Source organism: Sceloporus undulatus, chromosome 8 (assembly GCF_019175285.1).
Source record: "Sceloporus undulatus isolate JIND9_A2432 ecotype Alabama chromosome 8, SceUnd_v1.1, whole genome shotgun sequence".
In the NCBI taxonomy this organism is placed as follows: Eukaryota; Metazoa; Chordata; class Lepidosauria; order Squamata; family Phrynosomatidae; genus Sceloporus; species Sceloporus undulatus.
Genome location: NC_056529.1, coordinates 450,079 through 476,772, shown reverse-complemented (window position 1 = coordinate 476,772; position 26,694 = coordinate 450,079). Strand labels below are relative to the sequence as shown.

Sequence of the window (26,694 nt, the reverse complement as noted above, 5' to 3'; positions counted from 1 at the left end):
TATTAGTCCAGAATGTGACCATACAGCACGAAAAACCCACAGAAAACTATGGATGCCGGTGGCCGTGAAAGCCTTCTTCGACTTCACAAAGACATGACCGTTGGAAAATAATAATGGTTAACAACAATTCTATGGTGCTCTGTCTCCATCTAGTGTTTTTAAAGCTAAACCACAGACTTGTGCATTAGTAGTGCTCAGATTGCATTGCACCCATTGTCTGAATAATGGTCACAACAGTCCCTATGCACATTTTTCAGATTGCAGCAATTTAGGGAATAGCAGCTTTCTTAAGGCCACCTTGTGGGGTTTGTGGCAGAGATGAGATTTCAATCCAGGGAGGCCAAATTTATGGTTTGCACTGTTAGCTGCTTTCCTCACCAGTAGTTTCTGATTGCCTTTAAGCATGTGCAGAGTGCCTTTGTACCATGCAGTTAGGCTCTCTTCCATCCAGCCTCTGTTTGAAAACCTCCAAAGAAGAAGACTCCACCACGCTCCGAGGCAGAAGCATCTTATAACTGTTAAGTGGATTTGTAACTGGTTGACCGGCCGAACCCAAAGGGGGCTCAGCAATGGCTCGTTTTAATCCTGGAGAGAAGTGACCAGTGGGGTCCCACAGGGCTCTGTCCTGGGCCCAGTGCTATTCAACATCTTTATCAGTGACCTGGATGACAGAAGTGGGGGCATACTCCTCAAATTTGCAGATGACACCAAATTAGGAGGAATAGCTAATACTCCAGAGGACAGGATCAAGATTCAAAATGACCTGAATAGACTAGAAAGCTGGGAGAAAGCTAACAAAATGAATTTCAGCAAGGAGAAATGTAAGGTACTGCACTTAGGGAGGAAAAATGAAATACACAGATATAGGATTATGGGGGACACCTGTCTGAATGAAACTACGTGTGAAAGGGATCTAGGAGTCCAAGTAGACCACAAGTTGAACATGAGTGAACAGTGCGATGCGGCAGCTAAAAAGGCCAATACAATTTTAGGCTGCATCAATAGAAGTATAGTGTCTATATCAAGAGAAATAATAGTCCCACTGTATTCCGCTTTGGTCAGGCCCCACCTGGAATATTGTGTCCATTTCTGGGCACCACAATTCAAAAAGGACATTGAGACACTGGAGCCATGTGTCCAAAGGAGGGAGACTAAAATGGTGAAGGGTCTGGATACCATGAAGCCCTATGAAGAATGACTTAGGGATCTGGGGATGTTTAGCCTGGAGAAGAGAAGGTTAAGAGGTGATATGATAGCCCTGTTTAAATATTTGAAGGGATGTCATATTGTTTTCTGATGCTCCAGAGACTATGAGACAATGGAGGAATGGAGGCAAGCTGCAGGAAAAGAGATTCCACCTCAACATTAGGAGGAGCTTCCTGACAGTAAGAGCTGTTTGACAGTGGAACACACTCCTTCCTTGGAGATTTTGGTGGAGTCTCCTTTTCTGGAGGTCTTTAAGTAGAGGTTGGATGGCCATCTGTCAATGGGGATGCTTTGATTGGGAGTTTCTGCATGGCAGAATGGGGTTGGACTGGATGGCCCATGTGGTCTCCTCCAGCTCTATGATTCTATGATTCTAATTTCTTCCTAATGTCATCCTAATGTGAAATCTCTTTTCCTAGAGTTTGCATCCATTTTTCCATGTCCTATTCTCCAGAGCAGCAAAAAACAAGGTTGCTTCATCTTCCATCCCTTCAAATATTTAAACATAAATATCATATCACCTCTTGACCTTCTCTTCTCAAGGCTAATCCTATCCATCTCCTGAAATTTCTCCTCATAGGGCTTTATGGTTTCCAGACCTTCCACCATTTTGGGTGCTCTCTTGCTAACTACTGTCTCCATCATCTCCTCCTCTTTCTGCTCAGATGCTTCAGCTGCTCTGCAAGTCAGGGCTGTGAAGGATTATTGCAACAACTACGACCTGACCAGCCTCAACGTGAAAGCTGGAGATATCATTACGGTGAGTTGCTGGTTGCTTCTTCCATCTCAGGAGCTTTGACTCTGCAGGAGGCATTGGGCAGGAGAACCACAACAAAACAGCAGAGAAGGCCTGTCTTGCCCTGGGAACTTTGCCCAGAGTTTGCAAATAACACATTGAAATTAATGGCTACAATTCTCTATCATTGCATAACTTAGCACATACTTTTTAAGATCCTCCTAGGGACACTTCCTAACCCATGTCTCAATGCACATCAGGAGTACTTGGTGCCTACCTCTTAAGACCCAATTTGTTATAAATCATGGGGTTGCCAACATTTGCAATTTAGGAGACAAAGTGCAAACTCAGGTGGCCACCTTGCTCCTTTGACCATCCCATGAATTGGATGATGGGATGCCCATCAGGGCCGTCCCACGGTCACTTCTGATTCTCTGCTTTGCGGTCTCCTGTCTTCCCACCTAATTCTGTTCTGGCCTCCCAACAGGTTTTGGAGCAGCATGCGGATGGTCGATGGAAAGGCTGCATCCATGACAACCGGACCGGGAACGACCGTGTCGGCTACTTCCCATCCAGCCTTGTGGAGGCCATCAGCAAACGCACAGGCAAGTCTTTCCTTTTTTAAAAAATGCAGTTTCCACCTTGCCTGGAACCATTGGCTTTTCTCCTTACAGCTCTGATCCTGGTCTTCCTTCCCATTTCGGTTGTCTCTGCTCCAGTGGAAGGTACATGTCAGGGGGGCACTGAATCTGTTTCAGGTTTGATTCAGGCCTTAACATTCCCAATGGAGAGCTCCATGAAAACTAGCCAAAATCTGGAATGGATTGACCACCCGGCTGACATGGGACCCACAAGCCGCTGGTGCTCTGCTTTGTACTCAGAGCAAACAAATATTGAACATTTGGTAGATAATTTGTCCCAGTGTCCCAAGATAGTACTGTACTATCTATAAGTAATTTGGAACTGATTAATGATTTGCGTGTCTCAGGAAAGGGAAGGAGGAACTCCCTGGCCATTGCTTTAGTTACAACCATGGAAAATCACACATGTCTGGGAGGCAACAAATCTGGTGTGTTTGTTTGGAGAGTGTAGGAAACGTGTCAGATTGAGGAACGCAAAACTTGGCTTATTTTGTTCTGGCCCACGCTACAAGTGTTCTCCTTGAGGAGATCAACTGCAAGAGTTAATGTGGGTTTGTTTGCATGATATTTCATATTCTGGGGACTTTTGCATCCCAATTTTGCAAAGGTTTGGAGGGGGAGTTGCAAAAGCAGTTTTGTAAACTAATTTTCCCTGCAAAAGGTTTTAGGGAAGAATTTTTCCCCCTTGCCTTTTTTTAACAAAAATTTGATAGATTTTGCAAAGGTGTTTTTGTGTGAAAAATACTATCTTTTTATATTATTATTATTATTATTATTATTATTATTATTATTATATTTTGTTATTACTTTTACTGCATATACACACACACAAAAGTGGATCCTTTTGCTCTTTGAGAGGAGAATATATATATATATGTACATGTACACACATGCACACACACACACACACAATATTTGTGATAAGGTGCCAAAACAAAGGGTTTTCAGATGCCAGAAATTTCTGGAGTTCCAGCTTGCACTCTCTATAGAAATGGACCTTTTGAATTTTTAGAAGATAGACCAATACCTTGATGGAGGAGAAACAGGTTGCAGACCAGCAGCAGAATTATTAAATTGATGGCAAATGGGGCCGAAAGTTTGCCAGCCTGGTTTGTTGCTATTCTTGTTCCACTTTGACAAGGTTGGATGCTCTGTGGTTAAACTCCCCCGTCCCTTTCTGCCCCCGGGGTATTGATCCTCTTTCTCTGGTGGCGCACACCTTTCTTTATGGCTGCTCACTTGGAAAGGATGCCATTAAAATTCAGTTAAAAATCCAACTCCACACTTTGAAGCTGTGATCAATACTGGGACCTTGAATCGGCTTTGGAGGCAGATCAGCTTTCCAAAGGAGTGCCAGAGAGGGAGGTGTGCGAATCGAATGTCTTTTGCACAAAGCAGCCACACCAAAGAGTGTGCATGCCTTGCACGTCCCACCATCCGCTTCTCTTTCCCTTTCCAAGAAGTGGAAACAAAACACACATCCAGAGAGGTGCCATAAAAGCATCATAGCATAAAGATGTTGAATAGCACTGGGCCCAGGACAGACCCCTGTGGGACCCCACTGGTCACTTCTCTCCAGGATGAAAAAGAGCCATTGTTGAGCACCCTTTGGGTTCGGCCGGTCAACCAATTACAGGCCCAGTGCTATTCAACATCTTTATTAATGACTTGGAGAACAAAATTGGGGGCATACTTATCAAATTTGCAGATGACACCAAATTAGGAGGAATAGCTAATACTCCAGAGGACAAGATCAAGATTCAAAATGACCTGAATAGACTAGAAGGTTGGGCCACAGCTAACAAAATAAAATTCAACACGGAGAAATGTATGGTACTGCACTTAGGGCAGAAAAATGAAATGCACAGATATAGGATGGGGGACACCTGTCTGAATGAAACTACGTGTGAAAGGGATCTAGGAGTCCAAGTAGACCATAAGTTGAATATGAGTCAACAGTGCGATGTGGCAGCTAAAAAGGCCAATGCGATTTTAGGCTGCATCAATAGAAGTATAGTGTCTAGATCAAGAGAAGTAATAGTGCCACTGTATTCTGCTTTGGTCAGGCCCCACCTGGAATACTGTGTCCATTTCTGGGCACCACAATTCAAAAAGGACATTGAGAAACTGGAGCCATGTGTCCAAAGGAAGGAGACTAAAATGGTGAAAGGTCTGGAAACCATGCCCTATGAAGAATGATTTAGAGAGCTGAGTTTAGCCTGGAGAAGAGAAGGTTAAGAGGTGATAAGATAGCCCTGTTTAAATATTTGAAAAGATGTCATATTGAGGAGGGAGCAAGCTTGTTTTCTGCTGCTCCAGAGACTAGGACCCAATGGAGCAATGGATGCAAGCTGCAGGGAAAAAGATTCCACCTCAACATTAGGAGGAACTTCCTGAGAGTAAGGGCTGTTCGACAGTGGAACACACTTCCTAGGAGTGTAGTGGAGTCTCCCTCCTTGGAGGTCTTCAAGCAGAGGCTGGATGGCCATCTGTCAGGGATGCTTTGATTGTGATTTCTTGCATGTCAGGGGGTTGGACTGGATGGCCTTTGTGGTCTCTTCCAACTCGACGATTCTATGATTCTAGGGTTTTGTCTTATTATTTAATTGTGTTTTAAGCTGTTGTAGCTTTGTGCTTTTAACAAAACGGCTGGAATCCTCTATCACAGTCTGCATTGTGTAACTTTGCATAGACTTAGCTACGTAGCAGAGGCGCTATGAAATCCTGTTAACAAATTGCAAAGGTGTGTAACAGGACTCTTGCAAGTGTCTCGACACACATTGGGCACTCCATAATGGATGTCCCAATACACAACAAGACTAGTGTGCATTGGTCTCATTTGTATCCATCCTGTTGTGCATCAGACACTTTGCCAGCACCCTTGTGTGTATTAACATAATCTCATGACAAAATTCTGGGCGACATTTTACATTTGTTTTTAAACTTTTGTATGAGATTTTAGCTGTACTATCTAAATTTGTTGTAAAGACACCCTGAGTCTCCTCTTAAAAGAAACAGTCACCCCTCTGCATTCATGTATTTTTTATCCATAGATCCAAGCACCCGTAGCATGAAAATATTCAAAAAATACATAAATTCCAAAAAGTAAAGCTTGATTATTATTTTATATATGGGACACCATTTTAATTTTTAATTGTATATCACGGCATTTGAACATCCATGTATTTTGATATCAAATAGCTGGGTGGGTCCTGGAGTCAAACACTAATGGACACACACACACACTTATTAGATTTATTTAAATTTAATCAATTTATGAAATCTTTGACCTGGAGACCAACAAGTTTCACATACAAACCCAAAGGTCTTACTAAAAGAAGGGAAAGAGAGCATTAGTTATGGGCTCCACACAAGAAAGGAAATGCTTCTAGGTTAAAAAAGATAGACTTTTTGGATATTAAGTAATTTAATATTCAAAGTGTATATTTTCATGTACAAGATGTCCCAGTTTTTGAAAACAAACCTGTCAGTTGGAGGAAGACTTTTTAATGCAGTCTGCAAAATGAAGGCTGAGAGGTAGACATTTGTTGAATGGTGCCTTACTGAGTCCATGGCAGAAGCAAGATTGATCTGTTGGTTAAGGACGATGGGTGTTGCAATGCAACCCAGTCAGGACAACACAGGGAAGAGTGGCTCATTCTCATCTTAGTCTCTGGTCTTCAGCCCCATTTTCAACATTGCTGGATGCAGCTGTGGCTGATGGCTCCTGTACTGCAATAGAGTAGTGATGCCCAAACTCGGGCCTTCCAGGTGTTTTGGACTTCAACGCCCAGTAGCCCCAGCCATCTTGGCCAGTAGTATGGGATACTGGGAGCTGAAGTCCAAAATGCCTGGAAGGCCAGAGTTTGGGAGTCATCGCTTTAGAGCAGTGGTTCTCAACCTTCCTAACGCTGCAACCTTTTAATACAGTTCCTCACATTGTGATGACCCCCCAACCACAAAATTATTAATATACAGTAATAATGTTAAATATATGTTTTCTGATGGTCTTAGGTGACCCTTGTGAAAGGGTTGTTCGACCCCCAAAGAGGTTGCGACCCACAGTTTGAGAACCACTGCTTTAGAGGAACAGTCTTGAGCGGTTGTCTAGCACTTTGGAGAGACCCTTGGACACAAAATGCAGGATGGGAAGAGTCCTCCCCAGTCTCTGCCTCTGTTCCTCCTGTTTCATGTTGCCTCTTCTTGTTGTGTTTCCCTTTGTCAGGTTCATGGGACGCAGGGCAGGTCCAAGCCATCTCTCTCCCAGCTGGCGGGGTCCCAATGGTGCCCAACGGCCATTCCTGCTTCTCCTCCTCCTCCTTCTCCATCACCACTGCCATCTTTTCCTCCTCCTCCTCCTTCTCCCATCATGTCCTGCCTCCACCTCCACCGAACCCCCATCAGCCTCTTTTCAGTTCCTTCGGCTACCGCTGGCTCCCTCATGGCGCCGTGGAAGGGCCAGGCGCCAACCCAGGTAGTCCGTACATTGCTCGCTTTATTTTGATTTGTGCATTTTTTTGGGTTTCTTTATTTAATACATTTGTTGCGCTTCCAGTTTTCCCTTGGCTTGCTTGCTTGTGTACCTTTCCATCCCCATCCCATTCCCCCATTTCCCCTCCTCATGCAACAAGTATTGCGTGCAAGTATTTGGAGATCACTGGGTGACCTTAGGCAAAATCACGCACTCTCAAGCCTCAGAGGAGGGCAATGGCAAAACTCCTCTGAACAAATCTTGCCAACCTTGACTCTGGAGACCAGGGTTCGAATCCCCACTTGGCCATGGAAACCCATTGGGTGACATTGAGTGTTACACACTCTCATTCTCAGAGCATGGCAATGACAACCCCCCTCTGAAGAACCTTGTCAAGAAAACCCCATGATAGGGTTGCCTTAGAGTCAGAGTAAGTCAAAAATGACTTGGAGGCACACATGGGCAAGTCGCACTCTCTCATTCTCAGAGGTTGACAATGGCAAAAAATTCCTTTGAAGAATTGTGCTAAGGAGATCTCACGATAGGTTTACCTTAGGGTCACCATAAGTCAGAAACGACTTGAAGGCACACAACAACAAGAAGAAAACGTGTGTTGGAAGTGCCCCAGAGAGATAAAGACAAGAGAGAAAGAAGAGAAAGGCAGGGTGGGCCAAGACCAGAAAGAGGTGGGCCAGATGCTCCGAGGGATGGAACGGTAATGACTATTGGCTCCCATGTGCGTGGGTCGGTGAAGCCATTCCAGGTTTTGACTGGCTTTCCAAGATCTATCCAAGGAAGTGGGTTACAGCACCTTTTTCAAGGCTAGGCTGTAATTTGGAATGTATTCACCATTTGCTGACATGGGATTGACCAACCAGCTGCCCCTGGGTTGGAACCCAACAGAAGGAGGGATGAAATTTGGCAACTCTGTGGTTGAACGCAGGGGTAGTAAATGGTGCAGTGTCACATATTTTACATGACTCTACTGAACCATGCAGGATTGAGAAAGAAGAAGCTCAGGCCTTCCCCAGCCCAGTCAGCTGTCCCCATTTCCCCTTCCCTGCCATGGAACAGCAATGGCCCTTGATGGCTCCCATATTCAGGGAAGCGGTGGCTCCTTTGAAGTTTGGACTCAAATCCAGAAAAGGCTGACCTAGGAGCCTCCCGCTTCAGTCTCAGGGGGCTGGACTGCAGTTGTGAACGGAGGTTGTCGCTCTTCCCAACGCATGCAATATCAACTGCCTTGTTTCATCTGGTCTCTCTGTTCTCTCTTTGCTGGGGTGGCAATGGTTTTCATTTGCCCCCAAAGGTTCCCGAGGGTCCGACGCCAGTCCGTCCCACTTGTCCCCATCCTCGGGCGGCTCTGCGACCACGCCAGCCCCGGCCGAAGAGATCTGGGTGCTTCGCAAACCCTATGCAGGTAAGGAAGAGGACGGGCAGCTGGGTGGACTCTATCTCGACCCCTTTGGGTCAGTCCAAGGTAAGCACAGCTCAGGCTCAGCGGTTGTGTTGGGTGCACACAATTTTCAATGGCAGTATAACTAATGTGAAGGTCCAGGGCAGATCACCTCATGGTTCCCATGAAGGGCCAGAGAGGGACTTGGTTTAACACAAGCCTTAGAGATGTGGAAGCTCAGAAAAGAAAACTGGGGAAAAAATTGGGGAAAAATTATTATCCCACATTTCCCCCCAAGCATCCCCTCCCCAGGAAAATTTAAAATGTAGTTTATGTTGTATTTTCTTTTAGAACGATGAATGCTGGCCAGTATTCTTAGTCAGCTAAGTAGTTGTCCCATCCTATGGAATACTGGGATTTGTAGTTTTGCAAGCCTTCTGTGCTAAGGAAGGCTTGCAAAACTAGTTTGGTGCGTCACCAAACTAGAAATCCCAAGATTCTATAGGATGGAGCCAAGGCAGTTAAAAGTGGGGCTACACTGCATTATTTCTGGAGTGTAGATGCACCCTAAGTTATCCTCTCCTGGTCTGACTCTTTTGTTGCAAACCTGATGGAAACGTCATTCACCCATTGTGCTCTGATGACCAACAAAATGGGCCTGCTTCTGCCTCTGCAACTGAGGCCCAGAAAAATAGGTTTCGGGGGGAATTAAGATGTTGGCAATAGGATCTGAATGGTGGGGGTCTCCATTCCCTGATGCCACCCCTGCCCTTCTCCCCATAGCCTCTAACCATCTCTTCCTTCCCTCTTGGCAGGTGGTGACCGCAGCAGTGTGGGCAGCACCGGAAGCGTGGCTAGTGGCCGGAGCTCAGGAAGTGGCCAGAGCACTGGAAGCGGTGGCCACACGGCTCTCCACCCGGGCTCTGAAGGTGTCAAGGTGAGCCAAGTTACCACTTTCTGGATTGGTTCCACCCAAGGGTTTGTGCGTGCCTCTGAGCATACTCAGAGTGTCGGGACCAGAACCAAGGGCAACCTGAGCATCTTGGATTCATCTGCCCCAAAATTGAAGAATGCTAGTCATATGCCTGCGTTTTGCTGTTTTTGTTCTTAGTTCAGATGGTATGGAGGCCTATGATTACTGTTTTCAATTTCCCCCCTCTGTATGGTTTTTAACATATTGCCTGATGAAGAAGCCAGTGGAGCTTCAAAAGCTTGCAACATGTATATTGTGCATTTTAGTTGTCACCACAAAAGTAACGCTGTTTTGTGAATTTTGAATGAAACTGGTGCATTGCAATATGTTTTTAGATATGCAAGTGCCTGAACAGCCATTCCTTAACGCCTTTGCCTGATGAGGAAGCCAGTGGAGCTTGGAAAGCTTGCAACATCTATATTGTGCATTTTGGTAGGCCTGGCCTGCTTAGCTTCCAAAATCAAGGCTGAGCGTGTTCAGGGTGGCAACACTTGGCATTGCCTGTGCAATGTTGCCCTCTTCTGCCCGCAGCCTATGTCGGCACCGCTCTCTTTGCAATGGTCAGCTTGGCAAGTGACCAGGCTCTCATTCCATTCCTGGGAAAAGTGGGCCAAAAGGAAGCCAAGACTCTTCCCCTCCCTTTCTTCCCCTTAAACCCTATTCTTTCTTGTGGCTCTGTTCCAGGAGCCTCATTTAAACCTTTGTACACTGCCTGAGCCGTGCCCTGAATGCCCAACGAGGCAGGGCTGCCATCGGCCGTACCTGAGCAGCATGCCCCTTTGCCAACAGTGTGGGGACCGCTTGGCTTCCAATGCCACCTTCCTTGAATCATTGTGCATATGTGTGTGTCTGTGTCCTTTTCCTTGCTCTGCCTCCCCCGCCGGCCGCCTTTCCCTTCACTGACAGTCTGTTCCTTCTCTCCCCACCGTTTCACAGCTTCTGGCAACCGTCCTTTCCCAGAAGGCGTCTGTGCAAGAATCCGCCGCGGGTGACGGGCCTGCCAAAGCAGCAGAGACGCCCGCAGGTGCGTGGAAGCTCCTTGCGCCGGGCTTTTTCACTCTTCTCCTCCTCCGGTCCCGACGGCCGGAGCTTTCCTTATTTCCTTGACAAGCTGCTTCTCCTGAGATCAGGGGGACCTTCGGGGCCAGCTTAAAATGACCCTTCCTTTTTGCTGCTGCCATGCCTTCTCTTGCTTCGGTTAGTACAGAGATTTGGGGGCGTAGGGGAGGAAGCGGGAGGGATGGGGGGAAACCTCTATCCTGGGCTGGGACAGAAATAGGGGGCCCTGCCTTCCCACCTTCTAAAAATTTACCAGCCTGGCTCTCTTCCAACCTCCGTCAAAGGAACCATCTGGCTTCCTGAAGGCATAGATCTGTTTATTGCATGCTTCTTTTGCATTCTCCACTCCAAAGTATCTGTGTTTTCCCCTTGACTCCATCCTTTGTAGCGTGAGTTTGGGGCATCCCAGCCTTTCCAAAATGTCAGTTCATCTTCCTTTTGGGTCCATGGTGGGTTTGGTCTGAGGGTTGTGGTCTTGAAAGGATCCCCTCTTTGCCTGGAAAGGAAGGAAGCCATCCACCGCCACCACCATCATCCCCTACTCCACCACCCATGTTTTCTTTTCCCTGGTGATGGAAGAGATGAAGGGCTTGGTGGCAGAAAGCCTTGAGAGATCTCCAGAGCTGGGAGGGCTGGAAGGGAGAGAAGTTGGGGGAGTAAGGATGGCAGATGGCGCTCTCTTGGTGTTCCTGCATCTTCAGGGCGAAGCTGCGCGTGCCTGTTCTCACGAAGGTCTCGATCTGATGTGCTGAAATGCTCAGTTTGGAGGATGTGAGAAAACATTGCAGGCTTGGTTTCTGCACAAATTGCTCCTCTCCTCCATTGCAAGATCGCCACTTTGGCCATATCTGAGATCTTTCTGTCTTTCAGGATGGTTCAGATGCTGCCTTGCTTGCTGGCTTGCAGAATTGGCCAGGCCTCTGACATCTTTCAGCCTTGAGCCTTTGGATGCAGACGGAAAGGAGAGCTGATCACTTTCCTTGATCTGGAAGCCCAAAGAGGGATGCCAGGAAGGCCATCTCTCAGTGCAAAGAGAACATCCCAGATCTCCTTTCCTTGTCTCCATCCAAAGGCTCAAGGCTGTATGATGTCAGAGGCCTGGCCAGTTCTGCTTCCTGATCTAGAAGGGCATCTTGCAGGCTGGCTGGCTTGAGAGTTAGGGGTTGGTTGCCAGCTGGTCAGAGAACATCAAGGTCACCTTGGCTGCCATCTTGGCCACCTGGGTCCTGCTGTGAGCATCTGCCGGGTGGCTCTGTGCGTTTGCAATATTGGTGTACAAATACTGGCCATTGCTTTCAGGAAGGCTGGAAGCTCCCATGTTATTGCAATTTTAAAGGAGAGGTCCAAAGTGCCGAACCCATTTGGGCAGGGAGTCAATCCTCACACCTTAGATAACACCTTTATATTTCAAAGTAAAACCTGGAGCAGATTCAAGCACACTTGGCCCTCCGCTTTTGCGGCTTTGACTTTTGCAGATTTGATTAGTTGCGGTTTTGACTAATATGTTCTCTCTCGGAATCTCTAGGTCCTCCAGCGCAACTCTGAAAGAAGTTGGCCATAGAGTTGTGCTGGAGAACCTACAAGAAAAACACTCCTCTAGGCATTTGTAGGTCCTCCAGCATGATTCTATGAACAAATTCACACGTGGACCATAGAGTTGCACTGGAGGAACTGGAGATTTCTACAGAGGAATTATTTCAGGTAAAAAGAATAGTGTTTTTTTATTTGTGATTTTTCCACATTCATGGGGGTCTTTCACCTTTAACCAAGCACTGTACCTGGAAAGCATAAACATATCCACCGCAGTAATATATCTATCCATTTGATACCACTTTAGCGGTCATGGTTCCAACCTATGAAATACTGGGATATATCCTTTGTTGCAGGATTTGGAATTCTTTGCTGCTGAGCACTGATCCCCTGCCTTGCACTGCAGTTCTTAGTAATTCAGCAAACTATAAATCCCAGAATTTTGCAAGATGGTCCCATTTTAATAACTAAAGTGGCACCACACTGGTGCAACTGTGTGGTGTAGTTGCAGTCTGACTTTCAAAGGCCCCAGGAAGCTTTTGGTGGTGGCAGAGGTGCCTTCCCTTCACCTTGCTTGCTTTGCGCCAGGTTCTTCCCGGACCCCGAGTCTTGGCAGCTCCTCCTTCCAGAGCCAGCCTTATGGCGAACAGCAGCAGCAACAGCAACTGAAGAAAGTGGAGCCAATGTCCGAAGGGAAGGTAAGTTTGGGGAACCCCCTCCAAGGGTTGGGACACAAAGGCTGCATTTGACCTGCACAAATAATGCAATTTGGCACTGCTTTAACTGCCATGGCTCCATGCTGTGGAATCCTGGAATCTGTAGTTTGTTGTGGCACCAGGCACATAGCTACGAATCCCAGGAGCCATGGCAAAGCGTCAAAAGTCTTATAAATATGGAAAGATTACGGCGGAAAGGAAAGATGGAAAAAATAGAAAAATGTAACGTGTTTAAAAATGGAACATGTTATATAATTATAAAAAATTATATCATCTAAAGAAAACTCAGTGAATAACAATGGAAGGTCAAGCAATGAAGTATAAATTAAATGTGCAAAATAAGGGAGAGGAAGTCATTTTATGTTGTATGTTAACGGTATGTTTTCTTGTTTGCAAATATTTTTTTGTATTGTTTAGAATTTTATTAATAAATATTTTATATATATAAAAAAGTCAAAGTGACTTTGGCTTTACTATCTAGCTCTTTCTGTTCCAAAGACAGGAAGGGCAAATAGTGATAATTGTAGGCCCTAAATGCACCAGATACTCTCTGATCTATGAAGTCAAGCAGGGTCAGCCCTGGTTAGTCCTTGGATGGGCGACCAACAACAAATACCAGGTGCTGGAGGCTGTTATTTCAGAAGAAGGAACTGGCAAAAGCTACCTCTGAGGATTCCTTGCCTAAGACAACCCTATGGAAAAATTAATGGGCTCACCATAAGAGAGAATAACAGCCCCGTCTTCTCCTTGCAGAGCTCAGAGGCCGTCTACCAATGGCTTTGCAAGTTCCAACTGCAACTCTACGCATCCAACTTCATCAATGCGGGGTACGACATCCCCACCATCAGCCGCATGACACCTGAGGTGAGGACCACTGAGGAACGGCGATGGGTGGGTGGGTTCCAGGACCCTTGGCCAAGAAACTGCATTGATTCAGCCTAGTCTAAATACCCATAGGTGGAGTTATTACCCTGGCACTACGCAACCCCTCCCCTGAATACCACCACAGTGAAATCTTTGCAAGAGGATGCATGAGTATCACTCTTGTCACCTCACTGCACAATGCTCAAGGGACAGTGTACAGTGCACAAGGTTCAGTGCGCATTGATACACTGCTCTAGGTGGATTGTTGCAAATCTGTTCCTGCCAACTTTAACTGGCTAGATACATGCTGCATTGTCCAAACAAGTCATTCCATGGAAGTGGCACAACTTAATTTATTTATCTATTTCTTTTCTATGCCACCTTTCTCCTAGAAAGGGACCCAAGGCAAATCACCAACAAAAATGCCTGCGTCTGTCATTAACAGGATTTTGGCAGCTGAGTGCTCATGATCACAATAACACAAACACACACCCCTGATACCAGAAGCTAGATGTTAGAGATTTGTAGTCCATTTTTGTCTCAACCTGATTACATAGCGATATAGGTCCAGAATTCAGGAACACTCATTTATTGCTTGGGTTAGTTCATAATGTCTAATAAGCAACCAAGTAAAGTTGCCAGCCATAGATGCCGGCAAAATGTCAGGAATAAACTCTTCTAGAACATAGCTACATTGCCCCAAAACCCCCCAAAAAATTAAGGATGGTGGTTATGAAAGCCTTTGACTTCACAAACCAAGCAAAGTATCTATCGCTTTATTCTTCTGTCTTGCTGCTGGGGAGCTATGTTGGATCTTTGAGGCTTTGGCAGTGACTCTTTCACTCCCGTGGTTTCTCTTTTTGCAACTTCGCTGCTTTCGTGGGGCCTAAAATGTTTGTTGTGTTTCCCATAGGATCTGACAGCCATCGGAGTCACCAAACCAGGACACAGGAAGAAGATTGCCTCCGAGATCAACAACCTAAATATTTCTGAATGGCTCCCAGAGTACAAGCCGGTAAGTCTCATCTCTTTCCCAGGCATGGGTTTTGCTGAGACTGAGGCTGCATCTGCTTGGCAGAAATAGTCCAGTTTGACACCACTTTAGCTGCTGTGGCTCAATGGCATGGAAGCCTGGGATTTGTAGTTTGCTGTGGCCCCAGAGGCTACATATTATCTCACAAAATTACAAATCCCACAATTCTGTCACAGTTAAAGCAGTGCCAAACTGCATTATTTTTGTAGTGCAGATGCTGTCCAGGTCTGAAAGAAGTACAGACCATGCAAAGAACTCAGCTATGCATTCTGAATTATCCAGAAAAGGATGTGTAGGATGGATGGGCAATTCCATACTAAGTGGTTAGCGTGGCAGGAATTTTTCTGATTTGGGGGGAAATGCATCAGCAAAGAAAAGATGTGAATCCAGAGGATGAGCTTTTTGCCTTGGGGATTCTTGCCCTTTAAAAACAAAGAGTTAAGTTTGTTCTCTTCTTCTCTCCCCAGGCTAACCTGGCACTCTGGCTCTCCATAATCGGACTGGCCCAGTATTACAAGGTCTTGGTGGAAAATGGCTATGAAAACATCGATTTCATCACTGACATCACTTGGGAAGACCTGCAGGAGATCGGCATCACTAAGCTGGGTGAGAGAAGCCAAAGGCCAGGAGAACTCCCCAACACATGGTTCCAGTTTGTAACAAAACAAAGGGACAGGAGGAAGTGGAACAAGGGAAACATCATCAAGTTGGCAAGGACACATCTGTGAAAGGCTTGGCCTAAGTCAACCTTTCTCAACCTTTTTTTATCCTGGAGGAATCCTTGGAATAATTTTCAGGTCTCAGGGAATGCCTGCATAAAAAGTATGGGGTCTACAGATCTCTCTCTCTATATATATATATATGCAGACAGACAGACATACACTTTCTATATATATTTCCCAGTCATGATATCTCATGGTCAGTGTATGCCACCAATGGGGTTTTAGCCTATGTTGAATATTCCAGTTTATAACTCGACATGCTCCAACAGTTTTCCATTTTTAGATGCTTGTTGAAAAGTCACCTATTTTTGCAAGCCTGTCCCTATGTTCTCCAACCTGCCATCTGTTTCACGGACAACCAGCATTGGTTTAAATCCAACTGTTGGTCCCACTTGAAGCAACTTGCCGTTGACTTGGTGACTCAGTGGATCTAATTCTAGCCAGGATGAGAAACTGGATTTGGGTCGCTGTATTTCAACTCTGCATCTTGTTTTGCACAATTACGTGTTGTTATTGCACCTGTGCAGTACCCTGATTGGAGCAGCTCATAACAATGTGGAAATAATACATATATATAAATACATACACACATACATACAGATTTTAAAAATGCTGCACAAACAGACCTGGCTTAACTTGGAGGAGGGCAGAGCCCATTGGGCAATGTCCAAATTAGTTCATGGCAGTGATGCTTGGCTGGAAAATGGATTCTTCCTCCAGGAGCCGAATGTTTGTCAGACTCAGAATGGCTAAGCTCAGTGTTCTCTTAGATCAGGGGTGGGCAAAGGGCAACCAATCCAAGAAAAAACATGACATTTGGTAAGCCTTGTGACCTGAAGTCTGTCCCAAGGTGAAAAACAGCTACAGTGCCTTTCTTCTAATAATTCAGCCCTTCTGTCCCATGTCTTCTCTTAGGTCATCAGAAGAAGCTGATGTTGGCAGTGAAGAAGCTGGCAGAGATCCAGAAGGCTGAGTACATCAAATACGAGTCGGGGACCTTGAAGAAGAAGGGGGCACCTCAGTCTTTGGACACGATGGCAATCGAGTCGCCTCAGCAGGAAACGGCCGAGTGCCAGTCGCCCAAGATGACCACTTTCCAAGACAGCGAGCTGAGCAACGAGCTGCAAGTGGCCATGACTGGCACCAGCGAGGAAGGGACGGAGAAACAGGGCAACCATGTGGGCCATTTCCGCGAAGGGGCAGCCTACCGCCACTCTTCTCGCCTCACCCATGAAAACAGTCTGAGTGGGAGAGCAAAACACATGAGTAGCTCCCAAGAGCTGCTGGGAGATGGATCGAAGCCTTCCAGCAGCACCATGTCCAAGAGCCAGGAGTACCTGGTAGAGGATGGGAAAGAGAGTCCAGCCACTTTGCCCAAGGAAGTGCGGAGCCTCCGCCATGGCCACAGCATCAAGAGAGCAAGTGTGCCGCCAGTGCCCGGCAAACCCCGGCAATCGTTTCCCCCATCCACCGGCCACTACACCCCCCCACAGACACCCACCAAGCCCCGCCCCTCCTCACCACAAGCTCTTGGTATGCCACACGCCACGGCCAAGGTAAAACCCACACCCCAGTTGTTGCCGCAGTCGGACCGCCCCATGTCTCCTCGCTCACTGCCTCAGTCCCCGACGCACCGTGGCTTTGCTTATGTCATGCCGCAGCCCATGGAGGGAGACGCTCATGCCACAGGACCTTTGGCGCAGGCGGTGCCAGTGCTGCCAGTCTCGGTGCCGGTGCTGTGTTTACCTCCCCAGGCCACAGAAGCCGAAGAAGAAGGAGGCCGGCCGAAGAAGAGGGCACACAGCCTTAACCGTTATGCTGTGTCTGACAGTGAGCAGGAGAAGGACGAGTTACTGGTGCCGGACGCCGGGCCCTACGCCACAGTGCAGCGACGGGTTGGGCGCAGCCACTCAGTGCGGGCCCAGTCAGGAGGCGATAAGAATGTCAACCGCAGCCAATCCTTCGCTGTACGGCCAAAAAAAAAGGGGCCTCCGCCGCCACCACCCAAGCGCTCCAGTTCAGCCATTTCCAGCACCAACATGACAGACGATTTCAAGGATGGGGAAGAAGGGCAAGAGACCTCTCAAGAGCAACAGCAGCAGAGACGTGCCAGTGATTTTGGGGGTGTTGTGGATACGGGTAGCGCTGGGAGCGTAAAGAGCATTGCTGCCATGTTAGAAATGTCATCCATTGGCGGTGGAGCCAGAGGTCTTGCTCTCCAAAAGCCCCCCGGAGCCGGGAAGGGTGCTGACAGCTACTACTTGCAACCTGGGGCAGCCCTGCACCCGGCCAGTCCAGAACACTCTCGTGTCGCGACCGTCCTGGCTACCGTCAAGCATAAGGATGCCATTGGGCCAGATGGCGAGGTGGTCAACCGTCGCCGCACAATCAGTGGCCCCGTCACAGGGCTCACAGCCACTGCTCGACGGGAACGTTCTGACAGCATAAAGTCTGACGCGTCCAAGGAAGGTGGCCCTGTGGAGCGTCTAAGGGCAGAACATGTTGGAGGGCCCCCGCAGAACAGTGCTGGGGAGAACATCCCCTTTGCTGAGGAGGGCAACCTGACGATCAAACAGCGCCCCCGACAGATGGGGGTGGCCAAACCTGAAGGTGGTGAGGCCTTGTCCCTGGCCCACCGGCATGGAGACCTCTCCAAAGTGGAGGCCAGTGCCACGCTCAAGAGAAGAATCAGGATGAAACAGAGCCAACAGGATGGCGTCAAGTTTATCCTCACAGAGTCGGACACAGTAAAGAGACGGCCGAAGTTGAAAGACAAGGAGCAGGAGCCAGCCCTGCTCTCAGTCTACCAGAACGGCACCACCACCGTCAGACGCCGTCCGGCCTCAGAAACAAGCGGCGTGGAGGTTGTGTCCCCTGCGGAGCAGCAAGAGAGATACGACTATGCCACCACACAGCCCCCTCCAGAAGGTGAACCCAAGAAGATGGTCAAACCACCCGTTTCACCCAAGCCTGTCCTACCCCAGAAAGTCTCGGGACCACCCACACCGACCTCCAAAAAGGTCCCAATTCCAGGCCCGAGCAGTCCAGGTAAGGGTGTCTTGCTGGGCCAAAAGTATGTAAAATGTAGGGATGGGCAGCTTCAGAGGACCTGGGAAAGATTATATGGCCCAACACTTTTCTTTGCCCTTCCAGAAGTGTGGTCCAACAGCCATGGATCACATGCTGGGCACTTGGAGATCACTGGGAAGTCCGTGGACTGGGCAATGGGACTGGCTTACCTAACAGTTTTGAACTTGGGAGATTCTCCCTTAGCCAAGTTTCTTGGGGGATGCAATCTCAGCCAACCTCAGGATCTGCCAAGGGCGTCATAGCTCATTCTGTGCAGGTTTTGACAGCTGATGGGGGAGACTTTGGGTAGGGCACAAGGGGTTAAAGGATATGAATAAGCCCTCTGCATCTTGTACAGAAAAGAGAGGAAACATACATGCATGTGCCATTGAAAGGCTTCAGGCCCCTATGTTAGAGGTGTTTCAATGCAACAGTGGCAGATCTACTTGCTCCCCCCAAAAAGGGAGTAAAAGAGTTACAGTGCTCTCCTCTCTTACAGAAGTAAAGCGTGTTCATGGGACTCCGCCACCCGTCTCTCCTAAACCGACACCACCCCCGACTGCCCCTAAACCCAAGGTCCATGCAGTCCTCCAGTCTGCGAGCGCCAGCTCCACGCCTGCCCCGTCACCTGCCAAGCAACTAGTCTCCACCATCAAGCCTTCGAGCACGCCGCCCTCGCTCTGCTCCAGCCCGGCAAAACCCTTGTCCCCCGGCCGGGCTCCCTCTCAGACGGTGCCGGTCAAGCCCCCTCGCTCCTCCATGGCAGGGCCTTCGGTGGAGAGCACCAGCACAGAGAGCGTCCATCAGAAGCTGGAGGAGACCAGTGCCTCCCTTGCTGCTGCTCTGCAAGCAGTGGAGGAGAAGATCAAGCAGGAGGACGGGCAAACAGCAGAGTAAGGCACATGGCTGGTATTAAGGGGCATTGGGTGGGAGTCAGCAAATGGCAGAGGGCTGGTTGGGTTTCATGCATAGATGTAGCAACCACCTTAGACTTGCAGTAATGCTTCTTATGGATGAGATCCTATGTTGGGAAAGGTGGATCTTGTAGCTACATCTTCCTCTATTAGACTGCCCTGCGTTTGCGCAAATGTCTTTCCCCATCTTACCTATTTTAAATTGATTTTAATTTGGATTTATAGTGTTGTTATTTTAGTTTTAAAGTAAGGGATAAGGGGATGTGTAATTTTACTTACGTATGTGTTATGTATTTATTTATATATTCTATTGTAAGCCCCCCTGATCTGGAAAGGCAGGATATAAATAAAATCTATTATTATTATTATTATTAGTCCCCCCTCCAAAAAGACAACAACCTCACTCTGCAAGAATCACAGCCTCCCCATCACAAGCATCTCTGTGCTGTGAGAGAGCAGAGGGATGAATGGAGATGCATCCAGTATGTGTTTCTTGCACCAAGATGTACTTCAGCTTAAACGCAGGTTATGGGAGCTATAGGAAAAGCATTGGTAGCAAAAGAGAGAGGTGTGGAGGACTGGTGGGAGGCCAAAGGCCAGTGACGATGTCTTTCTCTTTGCTCCTCAGCTCCGCCGCGGAGTCCAAGAGCACAGTCAGCATCCTGGACGACATCGGCAGCATGTTCGACGACCTGGCTGACCAGTTGGACGCCATGTTGGAATGAGAGCTGGCCGACAATCCCAGCCAACCTCAGGATCTGCCAAGGGCACAAGGGCACAATCATCTCCATGGAAGATCTTCCCTTTCTCCCTTCCCTTCCCATCTTTTGAGGTTTGCACAATGAAGATAAGTATTACCTCAGGATTGTGCTGAAACAAACGAGATGCTTGGGAAAGGTTTTCCTTGCAACCAGTTTTGCGGAAGCAGAGAACAATAACAACGACAACAGAAGAGAGGATCTCTTGTATTTTCTTTTTCCCCGGCCCCTTACCTAAACACCTGTTGACCTTGGGGAATACTGCAATTTTCCTTCCTGAAAACGAAGTTAAAAAGGCTAACAACGCGCCTCTTTATGGGCAGGAGCTTCCATATCTACGAGACGAATGCGAGCGTCCAGGCTCCTCTCAAGTCAAACTCGCTCCTCCTCCTCCTCCTCCATTTGATTTGGAAAGTATTTTCTCTATTCCTCCTCGCTCTTTCCAAATGAGTCCCCTTTCTCCTTTTACCCCACAGGTATTAACAGTCCAAAAATATGTTATCGAAACGTGTGGCACAAAAATAAGTATTAGTCTTTCTCTGGTTCTTCCTGTTTTTCCGTTGGGGTTGAGATTTCGTCTTGGTGAACAACTCTTGCCTTCTGTGTTGGTCCTGTTCCTTGACTGAGCAATGCTGTCCTCTCCGGCGCGGCCGCTGCCTGTTCCGGTGCCCGTCTGACCCTCGCCGGGAAACGCCTGAAGAGCGAGGCACGACGGGGCTGGGGACGCCCGAGGGAAGCTGCGGAGTCCCCCCCTCCGGAGGCTTTCGGCTAGCTGCATGCTTTGTTTCTTTGTCCCAAAGGTGTTTGTCTGCTCCTGGTGATGATGAAGCTGTGACTGTGAGACGTTTTTGTTCTGTTGATGAATTTCCATTTGAGATATAAGCTCCTTTCCTCCCTCCTTGGTTCGTTTTGCCTGGGAAAGCAACGTCCCCGGTGGGAAGGTGTAGGCGCCTTGGTACATTTGCATGATCGATAACAGTGTTGAGAAGGGAAAAGGGGAAACAAAAAAGAAATTAGAAAACATCCTGGCCAAAATCCCACTGTAAATATCCCCAGGTGGCCTTCCGTAGCTGCCAAAGCAGAATATTTATTCCCGATTCCTTTCTCTTTGCCCCCGTCCCCCTTAAATATATATATATATATATGTATATCTATATCTCTCTAGGCAAAGGGCAGTTCTGAGCATGAGGGGCTTACGTTGCACTTTCTCTTTGCTTCAAAGCACTTGCTTCCAAAGAGTTTTGTCCCTGATCAAGCAATTCCTTAGCGATGGTTCCTGGGAGGATGAGGAATGAGGACACAGAGTTCAGTGTAAGCAGGGCACAGCCGTGGCAGTACAGGCAATGACAAATCGATTTTGTGGGAAATGATGATTGTGAAGCAGCAGGCGCAATGGTGGTCCTGGATTCTAGCAGGGGTTTAGCAGAAGGGGAACTCCCCTCCCTTGATATCCCAAAAGCAAAGTCCAGTTCTGCCCCTGTGCCAAAAGTGAGTCAGTTGCAGCCATATGCTGGGATGAGGTTTGCATCTTGGGCTCTTGACATCCGTCTCAGTTTGCACTTCTTACCCTACTAGATCTTGGGATTCTTGTCCTGCTGTTCGACTTGGGGTGCTCTTGCTAGTCATCTGTTTAAGAAAATATATAGGAAAAGGGTGATGAACCTTGGGGAAACCTGGCAGTTGTAGTTTGTGTTGTGCATGCCCCAGAAAAGGGTGGTGTTCCATCAGATTTCTGTGAGCCCAAGGAATGCAAAGTGAGCCAAAGATTGTACCTATCTATTTAGTGGCACATGGATTTTGCAGTATCCTCAATCCACAAGAGGGTTTGCTTTTTGGAGAGAAGAAAGTGTCATAGCAGACTCCACAGTATGGGAGATTGTGAATTGTTCTGCATAGCTCTCTTGCAAGACTGGGGTGCTCCTTTGCAGCAAAGGTTTAAAAGGAGGAGGTTTGAAATGGACGGTTGGGTTCCTAAGAGCAGCATTGCGTTCCTCTTCGCAGAGGCAGCCTGCAGAATGTAATGGTGGCCCAGTGGACTGCCCTTGTCCTGCGCTCTACCAAATAATCCCTCCTTTCCCTCTCTTTGGTTGCAGTGGCAATGTCCAAACACTGCAAGTAGTTTTGGAGGGAGAGGAAGCACCTGAATGTCAAAGCACCAAACAGATCCACTTGTTCTGTTAGCTGTTACGTCTCGCGTCTATGAGGTTTTCTGAGCTTCCTTGGCTGCCTTTTCCTGGGCTTGTACCATTCTGAAATGAGCACAATCGGGGGTTCCCCAAAAAGTGGAATACCCATTCCTTCATCTTCCAACCGAATCCTCTCTGTTTTTCTTAAACATCATCTACTCCTGTTCCTTCTTTCCTTCCTGGCGATGTGCACATGTCCCCTACAAGAACAACACTATATATTGACCTTGATGGAGATAACACATTTTACCATTAAAAGTGGTAGCTTCACCAGAAGCAAAGGCCATACCAGGTGGTGCTTCAGCACTAATATTGACTTGCTTTCATGCACATATCCTTAAAAAAACAACCAGGTGTGTCCTCAGTTCTTGCCAGTAGGCAAGCATAAAGCTGAGTTGCACTGGATTTGAAGCTGGTCATAGGCATTCCTACGATAGGTTCATTGTGATTTTCAGTCCTTAAAAGGAGGGTTTCAGGGAGTGGCACCCCAATGTTTTTTGACAGGTACACTTCTGATTAATAAGTAGTGTAGACTGGTCTTCGGTGTCTTCAACCTGTTGCATTTTATCCAAACCCTTTGTTAGGATAGCCTCACGCCTCCAAAACAACTTCAGTCGTGTCTCAAAAGGCCTTTCATAAATCATATCATCATGGTATTTGTTGGAATAATTTTAAAATAATAATTTTCTGCATCGTCTTGACTATGGGAGACTGAGCCAGAGACCCAGTCTTTCATCCCAGGCATTGCCACTGATAGCATCGCCTCTTGTTTTACGTGTTGCTCTGCTATTTTATGTTCATCCTCATGTGTACTTATGGGATTTCAGACATTTTCAGTAATGGGAAATCCAGGGGTGGAAGGAAATATCTCTTCCCTCCCGCTCTTCCTTCCATTGCTTCTTGTTGCTGCTAACAGAGCGAAATGATAATCTCTTCTAAATAGCACTTCCTTGTATCCCGTCTTTCCCTGAATCACGGCGTTAGCAACAGGAGTCCATCTGAGAGTAAGGAAAAATTGCTGCTGTTTCCTCAAATCTTGGTTGCTAAGTCCTCGACTTCTTCCTACCAAAGGCTATTCCAAGGAACTCCTTGAGTCGGTGAAGATTCCTTCGGCAATTATACTCTTCTTACCAAGAAAAGAAAGCCATCTTGGCATAATGGTTTAAGTATAGGACTAGGACCCTGGAGATTTGGGTTCGATTTCCCACTCGGCCACGAAAACCCACTGAGTGTGACTTAGGGCGAGTCACATCCTCTCAGCCCCAGAAAATCCTGCGATAGGTCCACCTTAAGTCAGAAATGACTTGAAGGTACACAACAATAACACAGCTGATAACAATCCCATCCTTGTGTTTGAAAACATGAGCTTCCACTATCACTCCGTCGTCATCCTCTCTTTAAATACTGTTGCAGTCCCAAACGGTCCTCTTTGTTCTCCTTTTTCCCATAAAAAAGAAGATTTGGGACATTTAAAAATTACAGAAAAATTAAACTAAGAGAGAGCAAGAGTCGGTGCCCAGTTTGGCTTTGGATATGATTTCATGGATTCCAACCCATCAGTTCAGACCAACATCTCAGGAGAACTTTGGGTCGCCCTTCGGACCATCAAACCCTTTTAAACCCTTCTCAATGTTGCGGACAGTGTTAATTAAATGCACCGAATATATTAGTGACCAGGCTGGGAAAAAAAGGTATTGTTGGGGTTTTGTTGTTGTCCATGTGGATGATGGTCTCCTCTTGAAACAGCCATGTTTATTATGAATGTTCTTAATGTGTGAAAGCAAAATCAAACTTTTTTTCTTTCGGCAGGTGATTAAAGGGACGGAAGAGAAAAAAGAAAAGAATAAGCTATATAAAGGAGTATTAATTTATTGACAGAAGTTATTTAAGATGGAATTCCCCCTATTCCCCCAGAGATAATTAACAAAAAATACATAAATAAAAGGAAAGGACTTTAATATAAGAAAAGATTTTAAAATATTATCTTCAATTGTATATTAAAAACAGTTTTAAGAAAGAACTGGAGTTTAGCTTGACTATTAGACTTATAATAAGCTGTGTGTCTTTGTGGTTGAGATCATTTGAAAAGAGTAGCACAATGTTTTTAAAAAAAGGTACCGTTTCTTCTTCTTCTTTTCCAAGTGTACAGAAAACATGACGTTTTTGTTATATTATTATAATTTTTTTCCGTTTGTCGTTTTTCTTTTTACGGTTTTCATGGGGGAAAAAATCAAAGGACGTGCCTTGTTTTATGAATTTATTTTGTCGAGTCTCATCTCTGACAAAGTGTGTGTTCCTTTTGGTGCGTTTTATTTTTTACGTCGAGGTGTGCGTATGCGTGCGTGTGCCCAAATGTGTGCGCGTGTGTAAGTCTGCATTTAAAAGCATGTGTGTGGAAGTATTTCTGTGTATGCGCAGCTGTATATTTCATGTACAAAAATGGGAGTCAGTCCAGTTTTTAAAGCCTGGGCTGCAAACTCGCCTGGTTCCCTGGCGCCACCGCCGCGGTTTTCCGGACCCAGGCGCACACTCTTCTCTCGATAGGTCCGTCTTTGCTGATCTCCAAAACGTGTCTGGCACAACTTTGAGATTTCTTAATTATTAAAAATAAATAAATAAATACAGAGACAACATAAAGATACCTGTTGTAAAGAGAAACAAAATGTATCTTTAAGAGGGAAAAGAAAAATATTCCAAGATTCTAATGCTGGATATATACATATTATATATATATTATATATATTTTTATTATTAAGTTATGGAAACTGTATTGTATTCCCATCCAATCAGAGCTATGCATCTTGCCGCCAGTCTCCTTTTCTTGCTTCGTGCGTCCCACCTGTATTATTATTAATTATTATTATTATTATTATTATTATTATTATTTGATGGCTTCTGTGGTACTGTAAAGAATTTTGCTCTTATTTAAAAAACAAAGAAGTGTCTGGCTGTAAATATTTAAAGGCGGGGGGAGGAAGAAGAGGGGAAAGCAGCCCCCGGTTGGTGCTACTTCATACATACAACATTAACTCTAAAATAGAGCTTTTATCATTGAGGTTAGAAATAGAAAAATCCCACCTCAAGGGCAGTTCCAGGACATACTAAGGCCTGTCTAGGCTGTCATTTCCAGTACAGGGAGGCAGTGCGGTTGTTGCGTTTACACCCAGTTGGTGCTTACTAATAAAATTCAAACCGAAGGGGCCTGCTGACGTCTTTTGCTTTGGTAAGTGGACATCTTAGCTGTTTTGCTGGAAACGGTGATGGAGCACTGGCCAAACTTGGGTGTTCAGACGGAGTCTTCTTTGCATTGTGTGGTCACTGTCTGGGGAGCTGCACCTTGCCCATTTTCACAGATGTTTGCAAGAGTGTTTGGGGGATGGAAAAGAAAGCTGAGCAGTTCTGCTTTTGTTTACTTGAGGAGTTACTCTTCCGCTTGGTTGCGGTGTCCCCTACCTACATGGCCTTTATATTTCATCTCTTCACTGGTACAACTGAGGGAAGGTTGGAGAGACATTAGCCTTCTTCCTCTTTCCCAAAAAGCCACAGGTGGTGGTCCTCCTGCTGTCATTTCAGTTGGCACCGATCTCCATGGTTGGCACCAACTTGGAAAGCCAACAGGTGGTCATTTCAGTTAGCCCGTGGTTGGCACCAACTTGGAAAGCCAACAGTGTCATTTCAGTTAGCACCGATCTCCATGGGGCACCAACTTGGAAAGCCAACAGGTGGTCATTCAGTTAGCACCGATCCATGGTTGGCACCAACTTGGAAAGCCAACGGTGGTCATTCAGTTAGCACCGATCTCCATGTTTGCACCAACTTGGGAAAGCCACAGGTGGTCATTTCAGTTAGCACCGATCCAGGAAGGGAAGAAGAGATCCCATGGTGGCACCAACTTGAAAGCCAACAGGTGGTCATTTCAGTTAGCACCGATCCCATGGTTGGCACCAACTGGAAACCAACAGGTGGTCATTTCAGTTAGCACCGATCTCCGTGGTTGGCACCAACTTGGAAGCCAACAGGTGGTCATTTCAGTTAGCACCGATCTCCGTGGTTGGCACCAACTTGGAAGCCAACAGATGGTCATTTCAGTTAGCACCAATCCTCCATGGTTGGCACCAACGTGAAAGCCAACAATGGTCAGTGCAGTTAGCACCAATCTCCATGGTTGGCACCAACTTGGACACCCAGCTATAGCACATTTAATTTCTGAAGTGGGGAGACCTTTTTGTGAACCAGAACCCACTTTCTGGTCAGATTATTCTGGACAGAACTACAGTATATACTCATGTATAAGTCTAGAAATTTTAGACAAAAAATTGACCCCAAAAATCTGGGTTGACTTATCCACAGGTTAATGTAAGTACTGCACTTTAACTCTTGTTTTTTAAAAAAGGAATCATCCCCTGGTGAAAGGCAAGAG

At 46.6% G+C, this 26,694-nt stretch overlaps 1 protein-coding gene across 2 annotated transcripts in view; it reads left to right on the top strand.

Annotated features, from left to right (window-relative positions):
* The window catches only part of CASKIN1 (CASK interacting protein 1), a 98,303-nt gene extending 72,832 nt beyond the window's left edge, over positions 1-25,471 (top strand). The window contains exons 9-21 of one of the 2 annotated variants that reach the window (XM_042480705.1): positions 1,872-1,966; positions 2,430-2,547; positions 6,809-7,057; positions 8,364-8,474; positions 9,266-9,387; positions 10,360-10,447; positions 12,601-12,710; positions 13,482-13,592; positions 14,506-14,607; positions 15,093-15,231; positions 16,263-18,395; positions 18,916-19,309; positions 19,959-25,471. In XM_042480705.1, coding sequence (XP_042336639.1) covers positions 1,872-1,966; positions 2,430-2,547; positions 6,809-7,057; positions 8,364-8,474; positions 9,266-9,387; positions 10,360-10,447; positions 12,601-12,710; positions 13,482-13,592; positions 14,506-14,607; positions 15,093-15,231; positions 16,263-18,395; positions 18,916-19,309; positions 19,959-20,055 — 3,869 coding nt within the window. In that variant the 3' untranslated portion in view covers positions 20,056-25,471. The remainder of the gene's footprint in view (positions 1-1,871; positions 1,967-2,429; positions 2,548-6,808; positions 7,058-8,363; positions 8,475-9,265; positions 9,388-10,359; positions 10,448-12,600; positions 12,711-13,481; positions 13,593-14,505; positions 14,608-15,092; positions 15,232-16,262; positions 18,396-18,915; positions 19,310-19,958) is intronic. The other variant, XM_042480706.1, reaches the window with a different exon arrangement.
* The last annotated feature ends 1,223 nt before the right edge of the window (positions 25,472-26,694 follow it).